Source organism: Cervus canadensis, chromosome 31 (genome assembly GCF_019320065.1).
Source record: "Cervus canadensis isolate Bull #8, Minnesota chromosome 31, ASM1932006v1, whole genome shotgun sequence".
NCBI classification, from domain to species: Eukaryota; Metazoa; Chordata; class Mammalia; order Artiodactyla; family Cervidae; genus Cervus; species Cervus canadensis.
In genome coordinates, this window is record NC_057416.1 from 14,371,928 (window position 1) to 14,395,236 (window position 23,309).

Consider the following 23,309-nt stretch of genomic DNA (forward strand, 5'->3'; position numbering starts at 1 on the left):
TGACTTTATTTTTCTGGGCTCCAAAATCACTGCAGATGGTGATTGCAGCCATGAAATTAGAAGATGCTTACTCCTTGGAAGGAAAGTTATGACCAACCTAGACAGCATATTAAAAAGCAGAGACATTACTTTGCCAACAAAGGTCCGTCTAGTCAAGGCTATGGTTTTTCCAGTGGTCATTTATGGATGCGAGAGTTGGACTGTGAAGAAAGCTGAGTGCTGAAGAATTGATGCTTTTGAACTGTGGTGTTGGAGAACTCTTGAGAGTTCCTTGGACTTCAAGGAGATCCAACCAGTCCATCCTAAATGAGATCAGTCCTGGGTGTTCATTGGAACAGTTGATGCTGAAGCTGAAACTCCAATACTTTGGCCACCTCATGCGAAGATCTGACTCATTTGAAAAGACCCTGATTCTGGGAGGGATTGGGGGCAGGAGGAGAAGGGGACGACAGAGGATGAGATGGCTGGATGGCATCACCGACTCGATAGACATGAGTTTGAGTAGACTCCGGGAGTTGGTGATGGACAGGGAGGCCTGGCGTGCTGCGATTCATGGGGTCCAAAGAGTCAGACACGACTGAGCAACTGAACTGAATACATATACACATATAATTATTTTTGAAATTATTTTCCATTATAAATTATTACAAGATATTGACGATAGGTCCCAGTGCTACACAGTAAACCTTTGTTGCTTGTTGCATGTCTGTTTTTTAAAATTAGAGATCTCAAGCTTTTATCAAGCATAGTAGAGAAGTTTTTGTTACATATAAATAATGTGTACAATATATATGTTTTAGAAAACTTATGAATTTTTCCCTAACTAAAGAATTTATGACATTTTGATTCCACTTGTTTGACCTAGTGTGACTAGAATGCTAGACATATAATGATGTCAATTAAAATGATATGATACATAGAGATTTTTTTTAATGAATGTGATATTATAAACAAAAAGGCAAGGTATGAAATCATTCATAGATTTCCTTACCTATATGAAAATAGGATGGAAAACAAAAATACCAATTTATTCGAGTCCAGCTACCTTGTATTTTAAACATCTCTCTTGACTTTTTCTACTATGAGCATAGTTGCTTTCAGCAGTCCCTCATGTTAGGCAGGGGTTTTTATCTGTTTCCTAGAAATGCTCCTGATACAGAGTAGAAGCCAAATAAATCCTTTGCTGAATGAGCTAATAATTAATGAAAAATTGGTATTTTTTTGAATATGTGCACTTTGAGTATTCAGTAAGCTTTTTCAATATAAATTTTGGGAAGGTGAAACAGGCCCTCTGTGACATTAACTGTGACCTTAGAAAATGAGGCGTTTTTTTTCCTGAATGTGAAAATGAATCCTTTGGAAGTCAAAGTGAACTGATATTTAAAATTGGGTTTTTACAAACTCTTAATTAAATTCTCTTCATAGATTCTTCAGTTTGAAGATATCTTGGCCAACACTGTCTACCGGGAGCAGTTTCGAACGTACATGGAAAGGATGGACAAGAGGGCTCTAATTAGTTTTTGGGAGTCTGTGGAGTATTTAAAGAATGCTAACAAGGTATGATGTATGGGTCCAAAGGAATGTTAATCACTGGCTGATGAAAACTTGTGTTTTAGGCAGTGTATCCGTGTTTTTCAATAAAGCTGTAAGATAAGCTATACATTAAAAGAATATTGTAAACCAGAGACATTATTGGCATTATGTTCTCGCCCATAATGGTAAATGAAATTAGATTTTATTTTTATAGAAAGTGCTTTTAAATGTGTAGTCAAGGAGAAAAGATTTACAAATGTACCCAATCACTGAATTTAATTTCAGGGAGTTATTTTGTAATTCATTATAAAAAGGCATGTCCTACCCACTTTGCTATTATAAGTTTGGTCTTATCACCTGTACCTCGTTGTCATAACCTTGTTATTTTTAATATTGTAATGTGCACACTTAACTGTCCTTTTATTTTATTTAAAATGATTGTATTAAGGAAGACAAAAAATAATTCTTGATTACGGATGCCTATTACAGTGGAAAGCCCAATAATGAGCCTTGTGTTTTGTGCTTGGCAAGTTCTCAATATATATTTAAGAATTAAGTTGAAGAATGTGAAATACATATCTATGAATATATGTCAACAAACATATAACTATATATACAGCATATATAATACATACATTTTGAGAGGCTTATTAAAATAAGCCCAAAGAGCACTATGCACATTAAATTATTTATTTACACTTAGTATAAATATTGCTGGAGCTTAACACCAACTTAGAATACATCATAAATCACAGACTGTGTTGGTTAAGGAACTAAATCCAGTCTCACAGTATTTTGAAATCTTAGAAATTTCTTTCAGTGTTAATTTATAACCCATCAATGACCTCATTTTACTCAATATTGTACTAGCCAGCTTTATTACATATTTTATCTACCAGACTTGACTACAAACTTGGCTTTGGCTGCTATCAGAGGAATACTGTAAAGAGCAATCTAAAAAATTTCCTAAAGTATTGAAAAATATCAGTACAGTAAGAGGGTATAGCTTCCTCAAATAACTACATTTTTATCTAGCAATGCTGATTAGGATGTAAAAGTTCCATGATGCTAGTTATGTTCATAGTATTCATTAAGTCATTTGTCTTCATTTTTTTTGCTACTATTAAAGACTTTGCATCATTCCTAGAGTTGTCTCTAGCGGAAATGTAAAGGTTCTGTTAATCAGATGTAAGAGATGTTTGCACATTCAAAGTAGGATGGCTGTGACCTAAGTGTAGTGTTTAAGACATAGCTTGATTACAGTGTAGTAAGTCATCATTCTGAAGATTATGTCTCTTACTTCCACAATTATTTTGTTGACTTTCTTCTGGAGTGGGAAGTTGGCACCTCTATTTATATTAGATGGAAAGGTCAAATTGAATTTAGCTGATGAATTGTATTCCTGTGAAACTGAGATTTATGAGAAGGAAATCCACTGCAAGAAGAGAACTGTTCTCATTCTTTGTTTTTTCCTTCCAGCATTAAAAAGAATTTATATTTGTTAACTGTTCAGTGTAAAGTGTTCCTTTTAAGGACTCAGCTGGTTTTTTTTCAGGGTCTGATGCTCACCCCTTGGCCCTGAATGTGCCCACAATGCTGCACACTCACCCCGCATTCCACGTGTCTTCCTTCCACCTTTAAAATGCAGAGAATTTGGAAGAAAATAGTTTTTCTCAGAGACAGTATTTCATACTCTCCTTATCTTCCCGTCTTTTCAGAATGAAATCCCACAACTAGTTGGTGAAATTTACCAGAATTTCTTCGTGGAGAGCAAAGAAATATCAGTGGAAAAGTCACTTTACAAAGAAATCCAGCAGTGTCTTGTGGGCAATAAAGGGATTGAAGTGTTCTGCAAAATCCAAGGAGACGTTTATGAGACCCTGAAGGATAGGTATTACCCTTCATTCATTGTCAGCGACCTGTATGAGAAACTGATGATGAAAGAGGAAGAAAAACATGTCTCACAGTTGGTTTCCAACAAGGATGAAGTGGTGAGTCTCATTTACCTTTCTGCTGCCTTTCGAGTGGTTACGCATTGAACGTGACTAGGTGGGTGCAGATTGTGGGAGTCAGATAGGGTGTGCGCCTTCATCTTGTAACATATAGGACTTCGAAGTACCGCACTGCTTCTGGTCGGTGCTTCTTTCTTTGTCCTTCTGACCGGCTGGGTACCATTACCCAGCACTGAGTCAGAGACCTCCTTGCCCTGCCTGAGTCACACGTGAGTGTGGTGCCTGAAAAGTGAGGCAGGACACTTGGAGGGCGGGGGAGACATTTGTGACTTAGGCCAGGTAAGAGAATCAGTAGCTTGACAGTCTAGCCCAAGACCAGACAAAAAGGATGGGGAGAAGATGAGAGGTAGAGAATGGAGGAAGTCCTGCAGGAAATATTTTGGAGTTTAAACAAAATCAGTTGAAATTAAGATGTTTTGAAAGAAACCTTGTCCAACCATACCTGACGTCTAATTTTCTTAGAGTATATTAGATCATTTTGGGTAGCCCAATGGCCATCTCCCTTTTACTACTAGTGATTTATATGAGTTTGAAGGTTTTGAAAGTACAAAGAAAAAGTGTTTTAGAGTCACCTTACATAGAAAGATTGTAATTTATCTTGGATTCTCTTTCTGTCCACTTCACTATGTCTCAAGCTCTGAGGAATCAAGTGCTTGTTCATGATAGTTTTAGAAGTGGATGTCTCTGAACTTCATTCAGACTTTTTTTTAAAAGTTCTATTGTGGATCTTTACATTTTCAGTAAACAAAACCACTAAACTAATTGATCATTATGCATTGCATTTTATTTTTAGAATAGCACAGCTAAAACAAACTGATCTTTAACTCAAAAATTAAAATGGTTGATGTGTAAATGTTGTGAACAGTTTATTCAGATTAGTAAAAGCATGAATATCCAACACAAAAATTGGGTAAAGACTTGAATTGACCATTGATATGATAGGTAATAAATCGTAAACAAACATGAAAAATGTCCAGCATCACCTAGGATTCAAAGAAGGGTGACATGTATCACTGATCTTTTGAAAGTTCCTAGTAGTCTCACTTTTAGAAATTTATCCTATGAAAATAATTAAAATGTAGGGGGAAAAAGGTTTATGCACTGTGGAGTTTAGCACATCTGGGATGGCCAAAAAGCAGAATCAGCCCACAGCAGGAGTAGCGATAGGAATATGCCTCAGTTTATTATCAATTCATAGAATACTCTGCAGCCATGGCAATTATAATTTTGAAGATTACAGTACCCTCAAATATGCAGCATTGTAGTAATGTATTTCATGAGAAAGGCAGAATTCCCTCTTGAATGTATATAAGGCATAGAGTAATGTCATATATAGTCATGGACAAGAATTAGGAAGAATATACAAAAATGAAAACAGCTTGGTGTTCTATGATTATTAATATTTTCCTTTGACATTTTTTCTCTTTACTGTTTGTTACAAGTAAGAAAAACTGGAAGAAAAAAATCTGGAAGAAAGTTAAGTAGTAAATGAACCAAAAGACAGTCCGCAGCAGTTCTTTCATGCTCTGGCTGCTCATGAATCTAATTACTGACATGCTGTTTGTTGGTAATCCATTCAAGTTTTTCCCAAATTATGTATTTCTTTATGAATCTTAAGTCACTTTCAAGTGCTAACTATCTAACTTGTAAAATAATCTACCTCTTGGTTAGTAAAAATGCATCTTTAAAAGAAGGACTGAGCAAAGTATATGCTAAAAATTCCTTCACTAGTGGGAATTTGGAAATTTTGTTTTAAAAGCTCCAGGAGTTGGTGATGGACAGGGAAGCCTGGCGTGCTATAGTCCACGGGGTCGCAAAGAAGCGGACATGACTGAGCCACTGAACTGAACTGAACTGATTTTAAAGAGACTCCCATGAATTTTTCATAATATCCTAGGAGACCAAGCAAGCCAGGTCTCAGCATTTTTTGGTCAGAGTTTAGGCACAGAACATCTGGGTTTAGTTGGAAAGATAACTCAGTTTCCTTTGTTCTGTGCAGGTTCCCATTTGGGAGATAACAATATAGAATTTTTTTTTCTCATTTTTTTAGGTTATCAAATATTTCTTTTTTCACTGCAATTCCAAACACCAGTTACTTTGGTTCTAAATACTGTGATTTTTCACTTTGCTGAGAAAAAGCAGGCTGCTTCTAGGCTTTCTACTGTGGTTCTTTCCTTAGTGGAATCCCGTGATTTGGAGCGGTGTATTGTCCTGACCTAGAGCCTGTAGTGAGGTAACACGGAGGGAATATTCCATCATTATGAGATATGGTGGTTCACGTGACGTTCTCCTCCAGGACTCGGGAGGTGATGTCGGCGAGGAGGCTGTGGATGAAGGCTCCAGTCGGGTTAATGAACAAGCCAGCTTTGCTGTGAACAAGCTGCGAGAACTAAATGAGAAACTTGAGTATAAAAGGCAAGCTCTAAATTCTATTCAAAACGCGCCAAAACCCGACAAGAAGGTAACTCTTCCATTTTCAAGGTCGTCTGTAAAAGTTTCTGTTTTTCTAATTTGATAGAAATTCTGTAAGTTTCACTTTTTTTTTGTTTTTATGTTTGTTTGGGGTTTTTTTGCTTATAGTATAGAATTAGGGGGCATTTGTCTTTTACCCCTTATGGTCTGGTTTGTGTTTTCCATCCTCGGCTATAACTCTCTTTTATCTGACTTGTCTGCAGTGTCTTTGGGAAAGGGGTTGAACTGCCCCTTGTGCCAAAGTTGTTTCTGGAAGTGAGTTAACTAAGCAGGGACAATCTTAATTTTTTTTTTTTTTCTTTCAACACTGCAAGCACAACTTAGATCATCTCAGAGAATTATGCCAGAAATAGAGTGTTTGGGGACTTCCCTGGAGGCCTAGCGGTTAAGACTGTGCTTCCAGTGCAGGGGACGCAGGTTTGATCCCTGCTCAGGGAACTAAGATCCCATATGCCATGCTGTGCGGCAAAAAAGTGGTGGCGGGGGGGGAGGGATTGTTTTGCTAGAAATCAACAGAATTTGAAAGCTTAAAAAATGTAAACAGCATCTCACCCAGGTGGTGCTGTGGCCTCTTGCTTTGTGTTCCTGCTTCTTGGGTCCGACAAGGAGGTTTTCCTTAATGTAGCTACGGCTGGCGCTCTTTGCTTTGCCAACCTGATCTCCTCTGGCACCTTCTGTATGTGCGTTCAGAGGCCTCAGTGATGAGTAAGTGCAGGGCAGGATGAAGGACCAGAGAAGCAAACAGAGAAACCTGCTCTGGAGGGGGCAGGCAAACATGCTGCTAGGGAATCAAAGATGAGACAATTACAGTCCATACTGATGATACAGGGCAGGAGAAGCTTGCCACAGGCTCTCTAGAGAAGGAACAGGCCCTTGTAGACTGCACGGTCAGGAGAGTTTTGAGGCAAAGCTACTGGCCTCAAAAAATAGAGTTGCGTAACTTGTGGGGTGTCTTTCCCTTGATCTGTGTGTCCTGTAATGTCTTTCTTTCTTTGTAGTTTTCATCATAGGAATCTTTCACCTCCTTGCTTAAGTTAATTTCCTAAGTATTTTGTGATTTTTTTTTTTGTGTGTGCTATTGTAAATGGAACTCTCTTCTTCATTTCCTTTTTGGAGGATGCATTGTTTGTAGAAACAAAGCTGACTTGTGTGTGTTGATTTGGTATCCTGCTGCTTTTGTGAACTGCACAGCGTTTTAGATGGTTTTGTAACTCCCAGGATGTTTCCCCCTGTGACAGATTGTTTCTAAATTGAAAGAGGAGATAATTCTAATAGAGAAAGAACGCACAGACCTCCAGTTGCACATGGCACGAACAGACTGGTGGTGTGAGAACCTGGGCTTGTGGAAAGCCTCCATCACCAGTGGGGAGGTAGGTCTGACTGCTTCCCTTCCCAGCTGATTAGGTATTTCTTCCCAGAGTGTTAAGTTTGACTTTAACAGATTAAATTTTGTCCCAAAGAACTAGGGTTGGAAATCGGAAGCTTATATTCATCCTTCTGGACTGCACTGGTCCTGCCTTGCTCGCTCTGTATCTCCATTCTGATTCCTGACCGGGAGCTGTTTGTTGGGTTGCCTGTTTAGATCTCATCTCCCTCCCCTTGAGACAGAAAGTTGTCCTCGTTCACGAATCGTAAGCAACTTTCAGATAGAAACAGTTGATATCCTCAAATTACCAATTTCCTTTTCCACCAAGGCTTGAAAGAAAATGGAAAACACTACTTGAAATTTGGAGATGAAAAAATTTCAATGTATTTCTGGTTGATCCAGCCTGCTGATGTCAGTGACTCAAGCATCAATCAGCTCTAAGATCTTTAATATAGAAAATATTTTGCTCTTCTCTGAGGGATATGGGACAGTAGTTTTCAGAATACACCATATCCCTTTTTTTGAATGTAAAACTAATTTCACTTGATGGAAAAATGCTTATATACATTTATATCATTAGTGTAAACTTCCTTTCCATCTAACTGACTATCAACACCTGGAGAAGAAAGTCAGGTCCACCCTACCTAGAGATTATCATGCTAAGCAGAGAAAGTCAATATCATATAATATCACTCATGGAATCTGAGTTTAAAAAATGATATCAGTGAATTTATTTATAAAACAGAAACAGACTCACAGATTTTGAAAACAAACTTACTGTTCAGTTCAGTCATTCAGTTGTGTCCGACTCTTTGCAACCCCATGGACCACAGCACACCAGGCTTCCCTGTCCATCACCAACTCCCAGAGCTTGCTCAAACTCAGGTCCATCGAATCGGTGATGCCATCCAACCATCTCATTGTCTGTTATCACCTTCTCCTCCTGCCCTCAATCTTTCCCAGCATCAGGGTCTTTTCCATTGAGTCAGTTCTTCGCATCAGGTGGCCAAAGTGTTAGAGCTTCAGCTTCAGCATCAGTCCTTCCAATGAATATTCAGGACTGATTTCCTTTAGGATTAACTGGTTTGATCTCCTTGCAGTCCAAGGGACTCTCAAGAATCTTCTCCAACACCACAGTTCAAAAGCATCAAACTTATTGCTACCATAGGGGAAAGGTGCGGGGTGGTGGGGATATAAATAGGAAGTTAGGATTACACACACACACACACACACACACACACACACACACGGAAGTTAGGATTACACACACACACACACACACACGGAAGTTAGGATTACACACACACACACACACACACACGGAAGTTAGGATTACACACACACACACACACACACACACACACACACATAGGGGAAAGGTACGGGGTGGTGGGGATATAAATAGGAAGTTAGGATTACACACACACACACACACACACACGAAGTTAGGATTACACACACACACACACACACACACACACACACACACACACACCCCTTATCATGTCTGGCCCAGTACTCCTGAGATTTTCAAGGGCCCATCTGCCCAACTTACCTGTGTCTATCCCTGCTTTTCCCATCATCAGTGGCCTGACACTCGTTCTTGGGGAAAGGCTTAGAATTCACAATCTGAAATTCACTTCTAGTTTAGGTAGCAGAACCGTGCGCGTTCTCCAGGTGCCGGCCTTAAAGCACGTGCCACGTGAGCACCCTTGGTGTGTCTTTGGTGCTTGCTGTCCCGTTAAGCTGCAGGGCCAGGTGCCTTTGTTGGGGGTGGGGGGTGGGAAGCCGGTGAGGGTAGGTTACCCAGAGCCTGGAACACTGTGTAGAAACGCTTACTCACTGCTGATGGAATCACCTTTGGTGTAGAAGTCCAGGAAGGGGCTCTTAGGGGACGTGATGTCAAAAGGTATAAAAGAGGAGCCCCTCAGGATGGGGTACAAACAGATTCTGCCACCTCCTCAGCTTTGCCCAGAGCTGCCTCTGGCATTTCACAGCTCCTTATAATTGTCTTCCAAAGGCAGATACTGAGGAGGGGAGGGAAGGAGGAAAAACCCTCACAAGGCCCTTTGCCCTGGTCATCAGTTGTTACTCAGGAGCTTGCTGTGACCTTGGTCCCTGAAAAGATAACAGCAATGGACACAGAGGGGTCGTCTGACCGCCCAGCATCCACGAAGCAGCCCCCGTGGGAACAGTGGAGGGTGTATTCCCCTCTGGATCTCTGAGCCAGGCTGAGGCGCTGTGAGCTGTGTGCTCCCGGGACAGTCGTGGGCTGTCTGTGCTCCAGCTCCTGCCTTCCTCGAGGGACGGTGGTCCTCCCGCCTGCTGGGGCTCAGCTGGTGCTCAGCAGAATTGCGTCCCTTTGCTTTGCTTTCCTGTTTGCTCTTTGTCTCTAATTCAGTTCATGACACTAATTCAAGCTTCAATTCAGTGTATCTTCTTTTTGTTTCTTGCTTATCCATTTACATTAGGAGCAGTAGTGGCCTTTTCTGAATTATGACAGGGTGTTTGTGTGAGTGCTTAAGAGCTATCTTCAGTTGGGAGGTAGAGGAAATCTTGTCTCCCAACGTGAAATTTCATGAAAACAGAAACCACGATGTGTGGAATCCTGTATTAAACTGGGGAAGCTGCCCATCCTTCTCTGAGAGAGGTTTTGCTCTCTCACACCTGACTGCTTACTATTAATTTGCGTTTTCAAGGAAACGAAGTTAGGATGTTGAGTCCACTAGGCTACTTTTCTTTTGCTGCAGAGCAAATTTTCTCACATTTCATGGCTCAAAACACCACCCATTTCTTAGCTCACAATTCTACAGGTTGAGAGTCCAACTGTGTGGCTGGGTTCTCTGCTCGCTATATCGCAAGGCTGAAGTCAGGTTGTTAGCCAGACTGAGTTCCTGTCTGGAGAATCTGGGGGAAGTCTACCTCCAAGTTCATTCAGGTTCTTGGCAGAATCTGGTTCCCAGTGGGGCTGAGAGCTCTGTTCTGCTGTCAATGTGGCATTGTTCTCAGGTCCTAGAAATACTCCAGATCTTTCCGCGTGGCCCAGTCCATCTTCCTGCCAGCACCACCTGTCAGAGCCTACTTGTGCTTCCTCTGATTCTTCTTCTACTCACCAAAGAAATCCCTCTGCTTCTGCAAGGGCCCCTGAGGTTAGGGCAGGCCCGGTTTCAGGTGGGCTGTGCCCTCTAACGTAGCCTGAAGCCAGAGCAGAACCCGTCCTTTTCTGGTCCTGGGGACCGTGCGGGACCGGCACGCCCGGGAGGGGGGCCCCTGGAGGGGTGCTGGAGATCTTGCCTGCCCTGTCTGCTCACCGCGCTCTTTCTTGCTGTTGTGTTTATCTGTTTCTCCAAGGTCACAGAAGAGAACGGCGAACAAATGCCCTGTTACTTTGTCACGGTAAGCTTACAGGAAGTTGGAGGAGTTGAAACCAAGAACTGGACGGTCCCCAGGAGGCTCAGTGAGTTTCAGAATTTACACCGGAGGCTTAGTGAGGTACGCACGCTTGTGGCACAGGCTTAGCATTACTGAGCAAGCAGAGACTCAGGGCCCATTTCAGTTGTAGTCACACAGGGAAACTGGTCGCTCTTTCCCGTTTGCTGTGGACACCGGCAAAGTGGCATTTTCGGCCTGATGGTTGGAAATTTACTCGTAGGTCAACCGTCTAGTCTAGTCTGAGTCCTTGAAGACAGATCACTGTCTGACTTCCGTTGAACCCAACAGAACCCCAGAGCTGGAGGAGGGCTGGGGGTGTCTCTGGCCAGTGGTTTCAAAGCTGCCAGTCGTGACCCATTAGAGGATAACGGGATCCGTTCGGGGTCGCAGCAACAGAGTAGAACATACTGCGTCTCATCACTCAAAGGAATGGAGTCAGTGAAGTGTGGTGTTTGACGGCAGACTCCGGGGCCAGGTTGCCGGAGTGTGCCTCCAGCTTGGACCCTCGCTTCACTGCTCACCAGCCCGTGACTGGCCTGTCACTCTGTCTGTCTGTGCCTCTCTGTCCTCATCAGTGGGTACAGATACTAAGTGTGCCTTCTTAGAGCTCCTAGAGCTGTTGTGAGAATGGAGAAACGTGTACAAAGCATTTAGAAGAATGTGCTGCACATAGCAAACATCATTTGTTTATTAGTAGTAATTACACTCGTAGCGGGCTTTCCTGGGGGCTCAGTGGTAAAGAATCCACCTGCCAGTGTAGAAGACTTGGCTTCAATCCCTGGGTCGGGAAGAGTCCCTGGAGGAGGAAATGGCAGCCCACTCCAGTGTTCTTGCCTGGGAAATCCTATGGACAGAGGAGCGTGGTGGGCTACAGTCTGTGGGGTCGTGAAGAGTCAGACACGACTGAGCAACTAAACAGGTGCAGAGCTGTTACACACGCCAGACTTCTCGTGCAGTGTCTGGCAGGACACAGGATTTAATCCACAAAGAAAAGCCTGTTGTTATTATTTATTAACACCCATCCTTATTATTAATATATTTACATTCTGCACTTTGCCCCTGAAAGGCAGTAATAAAGCTGCATCCCAAGTGGTTCTTCCCATGCTCTACTTGGGTCAACTGTGATGACGTTTTACAGATGTGTTGTAAACAAAACACGTTCCAAGAAAAAAGCTCTTGTCGTGAGTCAGTTGTCCATACCCTGTCCTCTGTGCTGTGTGCAGACCCGTCTTCCCAGCCTGGCTCCAAGATTTCCAGCTTCCAGGCACTTGTCAGTCTAGGGACGAGTCTTAGCTTTTCTCGTCACACGTCCTCTTCCTCCATATTCTTTGAGCCTGGTTAGAACAGGTAGGTTTTCAAGGTCTTCAGTCTCAGAGGAAACAAATACAAGAGGAAGTTACTTGGTTTGTTCTTATTAAAAATCTAAAATAAATTTTTAAAGATTTAAATGTAATTTCGAGATAACTAACATTTATTTCTTTTCCCTCACAGTGTTTCCCTTCTTTAAAAAAAGTCCAGTTGCCTTCTCTTAGCAAGCTGCCTTTCAAATCCATAGATCAAAAGTTTATGGAAAAGTCAAAGAATCAATTAAATAAGTTTTTACAGGTAAGCCACTGAAAACTTTTTGGATATGGAAGGAAACATTAGTTAATGTTTGGTTAATGGTTAAACTGATTCCATTCTAAGGGTTTGCCTTCTATTCTTACACGTCATGCCAGATCCTCAAAATATCTTTGGTTTGGGGTATTTGGGGGTTTTTTCTTCTTTGTTTTTATTATTTTTGTTTTTCTGTGTGTGTGTGGTTTTGTTTTGGGGTTTTTTTTGGTAGTTAAACTGTTGTTGTTGTTCAGTTGCTAAGTCCTGTCCACCTCTTTGTGACCCCATGGACTGTAGCATGCCAGGCCTCCCTGTCCTTCATCTCCTGGAGTTTACCCAAACTCATGTCCATCGAGTCCGTGATGCCATCCAACCTTCTCATCCTCTGTTGTCCCCTTCTCCTTTTGCCTTCAGTCTTTACCAGCATCAGGGTCTTTTCCAGTGAGTCAGCTCTTCACATTAGGTGGCTAAAGTGTTGGAGCTTCAGCATCAGTCCTTCCAGTGAATATTCAGGGTTGATTTCCTTTAGGATTTTCTGGTTTGATCTCCTTGCAGTCCAAGGGACTCTCAAGTGTCTTCTCTAGCACAATTTGAAAGCAGCAATTCTTTGGCGGTGCTCGGCCTTCTTTACAGTTCAACTCTCATATCTATATATGATTTCTGGAAAAACCATAGCTTTTGGCTCTACGGACCTTTGTTGGTAAAGTGATACCTCTGCTTTTTTAATACGCTAAGTTTGTTACAGCTTTTCTTTCAAGGAGCAAGCGTCCTTAATGTGTCCTTAAATTAAGCAAGTGTCCTTAATTTCATGGCTGCAGTCACCATCTGCAGTGATTTTGGAGCCCAGGAAAATAAAATCTGTCACTGTTTCCACTTTTTCCCCATCTATTGGTCATGAAGTGATGGGACCAGATGTATAGATATAGAAAATGCAGATACCATATGTAAGGCTTTCTCCGGTTTTATAGCTGGACACACCCTTGTAACTGGCATCCGGTCCCAGAGACAGGGTGTCTCCTGTCCCACCAGCATCACCACAGGGGACTGGGGTCCTGACGCCTCACCACGCGGTTACACCAGCATCACCACAGGGGACCAGGGTCCTGACACCTCACCACGCGGTTACACCAGCATCACCACAGGGGACCAGGGTCCTGACGCCTCACCATGCGGTTACACCAACATCACCACAGGGGACCGGGGTCCTGACGCCTCACCACGCGGTTACACCAGCATCACCACAGGGGACCGGGGTCCTGACTCCTCACCACGCGGTTACACCAGCATCACCACAGGGGCCCGGGCTCCTGACGCCTCACCACGCGGTTACACCAGCATCACCACAGGGGCCCGGGGTCCTGACGCCTCACCACGCGGTTACACCAGCATCACCACAGGGGCCCGGGGTCCTGACGCCTCACCCCGCGGTTACACCAGCATCACCACAGGGGCCCGGGCTCCTGACGCCTCACCCCGCGGTTACACCAGCATCACCACAGGAGCCCGGGCTCCTGACTCCTCACCACGCGGTTACAGCTGGTTTTGAACTTGACATGAATGGAGTCACAGGGTGTGGACCCGCTTCTGTGTGACTCCTTTCACTCAGGGTGGTGGTCCTGAACTTGTTCGTTGCAGACCACCTTTGATTTCCTTTTCCTTCTTGTTTTCACTGTTGAATGGGCTTCTCCTTGTGCGCACCCCGCCGCAGTCCGTTCGTGCTCTTGCTGACGGGCATTCAGAGAGTTTGCAGCCAGAGGCTGTGCTGGGGAGCGAGGCTGAAGCTGCCACTGCTGGTCTTTGGTGAATATCTGCTGGGGAGTCCCTGGAGATTGGGGCTTTTCATTTTCCTCAGTGGTCAAAGCAGTTTGTACACTCTCAGCAGCAGCATGCAGGGTTCTGGTCGCTCCACACTGGACTGTTTTCTTTTGTGAAGTTAAAATTTTGTCTGTTTTTCTGTCCTGTCACCTGTCTTCTCCATGTCGCTTTGCAGGAGTTGGGTGTGTGGTTTGGAGGTAAGTCTCTTGTCGGAGCCTGTGCTGTGGATTTCTCTCTTTCTGTGGATTGCCTTTTCAGTCTCTTAATGAGTTCTTTCAATGAGCATAATTCTCAATTTAGTCCAATCTATCCTTTTTTTTTCCTTTTTGTGCTTAATGCTTTTTGAGCTCTTTGCCTACTGCAGGGTCCTAAAGATAGTCTCCTGATTTCCTCTAAATACTTGTTTTCCTTCAGTCTATGTTTAGAGAATAAGAGTGGACAAAGCTATGCTGTCTCCAGTAGCAACCACTATTTATTTTTTCCTTAGCTGGGGCCTCTGTCTTCAGATTATAAGTAAGTCACTCACACCGTGGACGCCCGAGTCCTAGTTCTCAGGGGCAGGGGGCATGAACCTCTGCCTCATAAAACACTGTTTGCCAATGAAGAAGTAGCTGGAAGTCCTGGGACTTAATAGATGTTGCAGATTCTCAGTAGAGGCTATATTAAAATATATTCAGTTGAATCAGGTGTACGGATCATAGTTAAATTAGGTAAATTTTAGCTCGAGTTCCCTTACAGGTGTTAATCAGTTTCTGCTTTTCTCTCATATATTCATTTCTCTCTAAAGATACATGTATGTGTTCTTACAAATATATAAATTTGTGTGTGTGTGTCCATCAGGAAATAAAATAGTTGCATCTTTGAAAAGCTTTCCAACTTTAATTATGGCAGAAGTGGGAGAGAGAATCATTTATGTTTAAGTGATCTTACAGAAATATTACCATCTTGTTGCTGATTCAGAATGGGCAGGAAATACTAAACCCACTCAAGCATCATACCTGATTAAATCATTCAGCCGAATTTAAGGTCTTATTTGTGAAACGAATATGCATTATTCACAATCCCAGGTTGTGAAGTCCCCCATGTGTGGCTCTGGGCCCCTCCAGCTGACACTTGGGTTTCCTTGCAGCCTCTGCTGTTGGGGAAGGGAGGGTTGTTTGGTGCTGCCAGCCTTTCAGCCGCCTTTCCGGCTGTGCTGCAGAGACCAGGGCACCCCTGCACTTCTGGGGATGTGGAGAGGGGCCATTCTTCCCCCTCTTGGGCTGCTGGTGATGGAAATAGGTTCGTGGTCCCCATCCTGGTGCCAAGAGGAGCATGTGCTCTGAGCTGCCACCAGGCGGCGCGGGTGAGGCTGAGGGCGGGAACCACCTGCCTGAACAGGTGAAGCAGCTTCCCAAGGAGCGGCTTGTCTTTCCATCAGGCCTGGAAGTAACTGTTTAAATTGTTTTTCATTTCCTCAAAGACTTTATTTGAAAGTGCTCACTGTTTGATATATTTAGATAGGTTACACAGCTGACTGAAGTTTCAGAATATCATCCCACAAATGGGAAAAGCAAAATGCAAAAGGTTTAGTCTGAAAGGCAGATATTATTAGGTCCACAGGACCTTCTAGAAAAGAGGATTCCATTGAGTGTGTGTTTATGTGAATATTTATATATGGGCCCCTATCGAGGCAAACTAATATCAGATATTTAGTAATCTAGCTGATTGTTCCTCACACGCGGATGTTCCCCGGACCATGCACGCCTGCTTCTGGGGGTGACCCTGCTGTCTGCTCTTCCCGGAATGCCCCGTACACTCGTCCCCTCCTCTCCACAACCCTCCTCCACTCCGCCACATGCAGCGACATGCTCTGAGCCCTCGGGAGGGAAGGAGTTGGGACTGGGATTCCGTTCTCAGCGTTAAAATATGATAAAATCCCAATTATACCTTCCCCCACAAACATAGTCTTTGAGAACATGTCTAACTTTTCATACATAATCAGTTTGGTTATTTTCCTTCATAATAGAATGTAACTTAGTCCAAAGACTTAACACGTCCTGAATCATTTCCATGTTTATGATGGTTGTATTATTTGAGGCTTAGCACTAGTTACCCTTTCCTATGACTTTATGAAAGAGTGTCAGAGTATAGATTAGCCAGGAGATCAAGGTGGAAGAATACCTCACTCCCGCTCATCCACGCTCACGTACTGCTGAGCACTTAAGGCTCTGTGAAAGGAATAAATTCTCCGGGGCCGGGAAGGCAGTAGTGAATCCAGCAGCCCGTGCCCACAGTCTCCTTCCCACACCTGAGGCAGAACCTCCAGCCTCAGGCCAGTCTTCTGCAGGACATAGGGAGCTGATCACCACTGGAATGTGGGGGGCCGGGGGGGCATGCCCCTGGGACCCCAGTCCCCAGTGTGGCAGTATTGGGCATGCTCAGAGGGACTTTTCTAGGGAGGGTCATAGGGTTTATCAGAAGTCAACCTTGGTCTGAACAAAGATAATGCAAACCTCATGGGCCAGCTCCTCTCTCCTCCTCTCCCAGCAGAGAGGGTTCTCCCCTCAAACCGAAGTTCCATCCCCCAGGGGGTCACCTCATCCGTGGGGCAGGATTTCTCATTGGTTCATTTATCCTGCAACCCCATGTCTGTGAGTACCAGACACCTGCACATCCTTAGGGTGACATCGTTGACTTCCTGTCTTACCAGGAGCACCTGCTTTGCACAGAAACGAACCTGACGATGTCCTCCTTTCCTTTCTGCTAAGGCCAGACAGGCACGTAGAGAACTGGAAGGAAATTTCCGGTTTAGGGGCCAATAAAAAGTTACATAATTATGTAAGCACGCACCACCTGGGGAATGTGGCAGCCAAGGGACAGGAAGCTGCTGCCTGGCATGCAGTCAACCACCTTATTGTGGCAGCCCAGAGCTCTTTGCTCAGCTGACGCACAGAGTCTGCAGGTAGCCATGAAACAGTGGTTGAGTGAGATCCTGGTGTGCTGGGCGAATACGTACCTTGTTCCAACACAGATGAGCAACAGTTAAGTTGACTTTGAAAGGTGGTGGCCCCTGGATCTGCAGGTGGTCTGCTAAGTGAGACTTTTCTGTTGCCCCAAGCCGTGAGTTCTCTCATGGGCCAGTATCTCCCACCAGCAGAAAGGTCAGGGAGCTCCAGTCATCTTACCCAGCGTTGTTTGCCATTGAGATCAGTGAGAATTAGGCTAATGCATCTTCTTTCAGGGGGAAAGGATAATGGTTTTAGGTTCAGAATTTCGAGGGAAGTACACTTGCTGAGACAGCCAGCTCTTCATCTTGATGTTGGGGGCTCCCAGTGCAGGGACGTGTTCCTACCATGTAGGAAGAATTAATCCTCTTTCTCCCACAGAATCTGCTTTCAGATGAGAGACTGTGTCAGAGTGAAGCACTTTATGCCTTTTTGAGCCCTTCTCCTGACTACCTCAAGGTTATTGACGTGCAGGGGAAAAAAGCCAGTTTTTCATTAGCCTCGTTTTTGGAAAGACTCCCTCGCGACTTCTTCTCCCATCAGGAGGTGAGCTGTCTGAAGGTTGTATGTCTTTGAAACATATTTAAGCAAATGTCTTCTTGCAGGCTATGTGAAGTAGCAGGGGTTTGTGGCAGGCCTGCTGCACGTGGGGAGAAAGCAACCCCCTTGAGTTACCATTGCGGTCGTGTTGGGGGACAGGATGGGTAAGCAGGTAGGTAGGTGGGATGCGGCCGAAGTTCTGGGGGAGCCCCTCTGTGGAAGGCAGCCTGGCCATTCCCCAGGATGGGGACCTTCACGATGGAGGAGTTGGAGCTGATAATGAGGTTCAGGAGGCAAGGCTGTATTAGGGAACAGTCAGCAGGTCTTGGACTGGGGGACGGCTCCAGGAAGGGGGCTGATGGAAGATGAGGCAGAGGGTAGAAGGAGGGGCAAGGCCGTGCCAGGCTGCAGGGTTCAAGCTTTATTCTTAGGGTATGGAAAGCTGTGGCGTGTTGCGAAGCAAGACAACCCTGGCAGTGATGTGAGTGGGTGAAGGAGTGAATAGAGGGACTGCGGACGTGGGCGATCTCATCCCCGGGCGTCAGGCTTCCCTCCGGCAGGCTCCTTACTCGGGCTGCGCCCCTTACCTGGCTCTCCAGCAAGTTACCCAAGCCCATCTCTGAAATCTGGCATCTCTGTAGTTCAGTCAAAGACCCCTCTGCCTCTTCACCAGAATTGGTTTAGTGAGTTCGGACAGAAAGAAATGACCGTGGAAGGAGCTTCTGCTGCATTGTGAGCTGGGGCGGAGCCCGCAGGGGGTCCCCGTGCCCGCGTCCCTCGCGAGCATCTCCTGCCTCTCTCCTCCACGGCCGCACGTGCCGTATCCGGCCCGACTTGGCCCTCACCTCTGCCACCTCCCGTTTATCCCTGAATCTCTCGCCATGTCCCCTGTGGCCCAGCCACTGCAGGAATCTGCCCTCTGAAGGAGAGGCCTGCTCGGGCTGCGGCTCCTCCCTGCTCTCCGCAGCCTCTGACGGTGGGGGGACCCCTCCTCTGCCGTCCAACCCCAAAGCCCTGGTCCCACAGTGCCAGCTGCTCCCTCTGCAGACAGCGGAATGGACTGCCTCAGCTGTCGCCTTCCGGCTGACGTCTGCACCCCTGCCTCCACTCTGCACCCTGAAACAGCCGCGTGTCTCCTGGTCACCGCCCACAGAGCTCAGGCCTCTCAAAGCCCCGCGCCGCGTCTTGCTCGTTTGCACTGGCCTGGTGCCTGGCATATAATGAGTTTTCAACTGAAAGTTGCTGATATGAAGATCAGGAAATGAGACTAGCTGAAATACAGAATAACAGCTTGATTCAGAGCCCTAAAAATAAATTACTTTAAAATGATACATGCCTGTAAAACACAGTGAATTTAAAATCATTTAAGCTGAAAAGCCTTTTAAAACCCCAAATGAAAAAAATAAAAAAAATAAAAAAATAAAACCCCAAATGGTTAGACAACTATTTTGTCATCTGCGAATTCACTCCTCATTAATGCAGTGATGGAGACTTTTCAGAATTGTTTTAGAGCTTGAATAAGGCTTTAGGGTCAAGCTTTTCCCTGGGGTTAGATACACTTTGACGTCTTTTTGAAAATGCCTAGAGTTCTGCATGTAGGAAAGTGGAAGGACTGTGTGAGGTTGAACTGTGAGGACATCATTCAGAATTGACACTGCAAGAGGGATAGCACCTCCATCTTTCTTGGGTGAGTGACCTGCTTTCTGTGACTTTTCTCTTCCCCCAGGAGGAGGCGGAGGAGGACAGTGACCTGTCCGATTATGGTGACGATGTGGATGGAAGGAAGGACGCGTTGGCTGAGCCGTGTTTCATGTTGATTGGGGAGATTTTTGAACTTCGAGGAAGTAAGCCTCTTTGTTACTGTTCAGTGGTGTTGTCGGGTTAAGTGGTTATACACACATGGACACACGCATATTTAACGTCCCTTTGTTCCTGAAGCAGACATGTATTTATATCCATTGAGCGAATACTTTCCCAGGCCAGCCAGACACCAAGATAGGCTCTTAGGACAGGTAATCATCTCTGTGCTCCTGGAATGCAGGGTCCTGGTTTACCCTGCACCGTGTTCCTCTGAATACAGAAAGCCGAAACGCTTTGAATTTCTTTTCATGGGGCTTATCATAGCCTCACGGCTTTATTACCAAAAGGTGTACAGAAATTGATTTTGTGCGGCAGAGGAAGAGCCACTTGTTAAAGGTGAGTGTGCGGCCAGGGATGCAGGGATGGCCAAGTCCGCTTTCAGCCACCTCTGCGCCCCAGAGCAGTGTCGTCCCCGGGGGACATTGGGCGTGCTTGGAGACATTGCTGGCTGTCACAGCCTGTGGGCTGGTGCCTCGGGCGTCTTCTGGGTGGAGGCCGGGGCTGCTGCATCTACACCCCCAGCGCCCGGGGCAGCCCCACAACACAGGGTTCTCCTGACCCCAGTAACAGTGCCACATTGAGAAATCCTCCCCTGATGGCCCCCAGGGGAGATGGACTTCAAAGAAATGAACTTCGAGAGGCCCAGGAGACTGTTCTGCTCAGACCTGCATGGGCGCCTCTGTCCCGGAGCAGCACTGGGTCAAAGGTCAGACTGCACTGCTCGGCTCGTGTCCCGATTCCCGAGTGGGGCCTCTGCCCACGCCCACCTTGCACAGCCCCCACGCTGAGTCACGAGGCCCGCGTACTCAGGCACACCCGGAGCCTCAGGAACTAGCTCGAGGTGCGACAGGTGCCTAAAGGCACACCTGAGTGCCTAGAAGAGGAAGCACACGGGAGGAGCTGGGTTTCACGGGGCACAGTCATGCCGCCAGCCAGGACGTGCTGCCCTGAGAGTGTCCTGGCCTCTGTCCCCTTGGGTGAGCATTTCTTCCCTTGGGGCAAAGACGGTGCTGAGAGTTGGTCCTACACGGTAGGTAGGCTGTGTGTAGCTTCTTACTTATATACCCCTTAACATGCCACGTAAAGAATTCTGTGCAGATGAAGAAACTTCCAAGGGCTGTTATAAACTTGAGCTGTTATAAATAAGATGTTATAAACATCTTGTCTTTTAATCCTCTGTGTCTGTTATAATGCCTCATCCATGATCCATAGTAGGTGATCAATAAAATGCTTGGGTAGATGAATGAATAGGCAAGAAAATTTTTAGTGCTGGGATTAATTGTTTTGGTCATTGAAGTTTTTCTTTCTCTAATGTGTGTGTCAGTCACTCAGTTGTGTCTGACTCTTTGTGACCCCATGGACTGTAGCCCACCAGATTCCTCTGTTCATGGAATTCTCCAGGCAAGAATACTAGAGTGGGTTGTCATGCCCTTCTCCAGGGGATCTTCCTGACCCAGGGATTGAACTTGGATCTCCTGCATGGCCGGCAGATTCTTTACTGACTGAGCTACCAGGGAAGTTCAGTGGTTTCTTTCTTCCTCTAAACCAAATCTAAAATAGCAACTTATGTTTTAGCTATAACTCCATAGGGGAAACAAAAACACCTCAGAGGTAGAGTCTTCCTTCAGTGAATTTATAGTATAAGGGCTCTCAAAAAGTAATTCACATTGAGTGATAGACACAATTAAATTCTAAACTCCAGGCAGGGGTTTATATGTAAGGATGTTCATTTGAGCATAATTTTAATAATAAAATTTGGAACTAAGTCAAACAGGTAGTAGTTAAACTAATAACTGTCCACATGATGGAGTATTGTCTGAGTATGAAGGATCCTTTCAAATGAAAAAGCTATAGCTGGTCTATACTTTAGACACTTTGAGATGTTTGCTAATGTTTGTATAGGCAGAGAAAAACCTGTCCTCCACCGCCTGCCCGCGCCTCCCCACCCCCCCGCCCCGAGTCTATTAAACTGTGCCGTCCTCACCTTCGGTCAGTATGTTCTCTCTGACACAAGGAGACTGAGAGAGAGGTGGGCGTGTCAGAGGCAGTAGGCCAGGAGTCGGGCTCCAAGTCCTGTCTCCGCGGCGTGCACTTCTCCTCGTGCCTGCTCAGAAGTTTTGGTTTTGCTAGTGACATTTCAGAGGACAATAAGTGGAACATCATTGATAATGAGATGTGATATATTTGCCATCAGCTAAATCCTAGTGTTGCTGCAGTTGCCTCATGGCTTTGAAGGGATGAGTCCTTGGAAGGAGTAATGGGGTATGTGTGTGTGTGTGTGTGTAAGGAGTAATGGGTGTGTGTGTGTGTAAGGAGTAATGGGTGTGTGTGTGTGTGTAAGGAGTAATGGGTGTGTGTGTGTGTGTGTGTGTGTGTGTGTGTGTGTGTGTGTGTGTGTGTGTTCCTGCTCTAGTTCAGTTTATGAAAAGGGGCCAGAAGTACAGCTGTTTTAAGCATTTATGACCAGGCCCTCAGCTGTCAGGCATTCTTCCTGAAGCCGCTCGTGTCCTAGACCCTCTCTGGGTGTGGCCACCTCTCTGCTGCCCTGGAAGGTGCACTGAAGTGATCCTCCCTGACAGACACGCGCCTCCCAGGTGCTCTGAATTCCATCAAACACATAGGGCATTTCTGAGGCATGGTTCTGATTCCAAGACTGGACTCTTGCTTGAAGGACTGACATTACTGCACCTGGACACAAAGTTAGAAATGACTTGAAAATGTTTTCAAGTCTAGTTCCAAGTCTGTGTTAACTGCTGTTGATATTTGTACAGAGGTGTTTGTGAATTTACTCCTTTTTTTCTTACTGGTGCAGGAGACCTGAACTCCTGGCTCCATCATAGCCAAGCCATGTGTCAGGAGCTAAACATTTCAGTGCATGGAGGTGAATATATAAAGGGAATATTTGGTTTTGATTCTAATTTGCAGATCAAAAACATCCTCACAGCATTCCCTTGCCTTCTTTTGGTTTATATTCATATTCTACACTTAAAGCAATGTGTCTCCTAATCTAATGCTAATAGTAAGAGTTTAGGTCTATAGGAAGGACCCTTCACAAAACTCTTTGACGCAAAATATTGATGTGACTCTTTGAGCCAAAAAAAAAACAAAAAAAGAGTCCGTGTTCACACTGCCCTTTCCCAGGTGAGGTGCCGGAGGCTGGGAGGGGGGATGGCGGCTGCTCCAGGCAGTGGAGTGGTCCATGGCTCTCTCGGGATCCTGGGTCTTCCCAGTTCCCCTTTCTTCCCCCACAGGCATAAAATATACAAAGCCCCTGGTCTACACAGCAGTATTCCAAGGGGAGCGGTTAGACCCAGCAGTTCATTAATATTTCAGAATATTCGTCAACATTTGACTACAGATGCTACTCATTCACAGCACTGTTGGAACACTGGCTTCAAGAAGCCAGACAGAAATATTCTGTCTGGGTTTGCGCCGTCCGCTAGTGGAAAACAAGACGTCAGCAGCCCAAGGACTCATGAAGTTTTTAGTTTCGCTTGCTAGCTCAGTTGTTGCTAGGCACTGAAAAGCTGTAAAAAAAAAAAAAAAAAGAATTGTAGGTTTCACCAGTTGCTAAGTAGAAAATGAAAGCTTATTGCCCAGACCCAAAATCTGGAGATACCGCCCCTGACTTGGTGTCGGGACTCAGGCTGAATGACACGGTGAGACTTAATGCTTTGTGCTGCTGTGAAGACGTCA

The 23,309-nt window shown here is 45.1% G+C and overlaps 1 protein-coding gene across 5 annotated transcripts in view; it reads left to right on the top strand.

Moving 5' to 3' along the window:
* The window catches only part of SNX25 (sorting nexin 25), a 93,883-nt gene that overhangs the window by 64,727 nt on the left and 5,847 nt on the right, over window positions 1-23,309 (top strand). For 2 of the 5 annotated variants that reach the window (XM_043454212.1, XM_043454216.1), the window contains exons 8-15: window positions 1,426-1,557; window positions 3,252-3,524; window positions 5,842-6,006; window positions 7,256-7,387; window positions 10,735-10,875; window positions 12,307-12,420; window positions 17,595-17,759; window positions 19,480-19,597. In XM_043454212.1, coding sequence (XP_043310147.1) covers window positions 1,426-1,557; window positions 3,252-3,524; window positions 5,842-6,006; window positions 7,256-7,387; window positions 10,735-10,875; window positions 12,307-12,420; window positions 17,595-17,759; window positions 19,480-19,597 — 1,240 coding nt within the window. The remainder of the gene's footprint in view (window positions 1-1,425; window positions 1,558-3,251; window positions 3,525-5,841; window positions 6,007-7,255; window positions 7,388-10,734; window positions 10,876-12,306; window positions 12,421-17,594; window positions 17,760-19,479; window positions 19,598-23,309) is intronic. The other 3 variants (XM_043454213.1, XM_043454214.1, XM_043454215.1) reach the window with 3 other exon arrangements.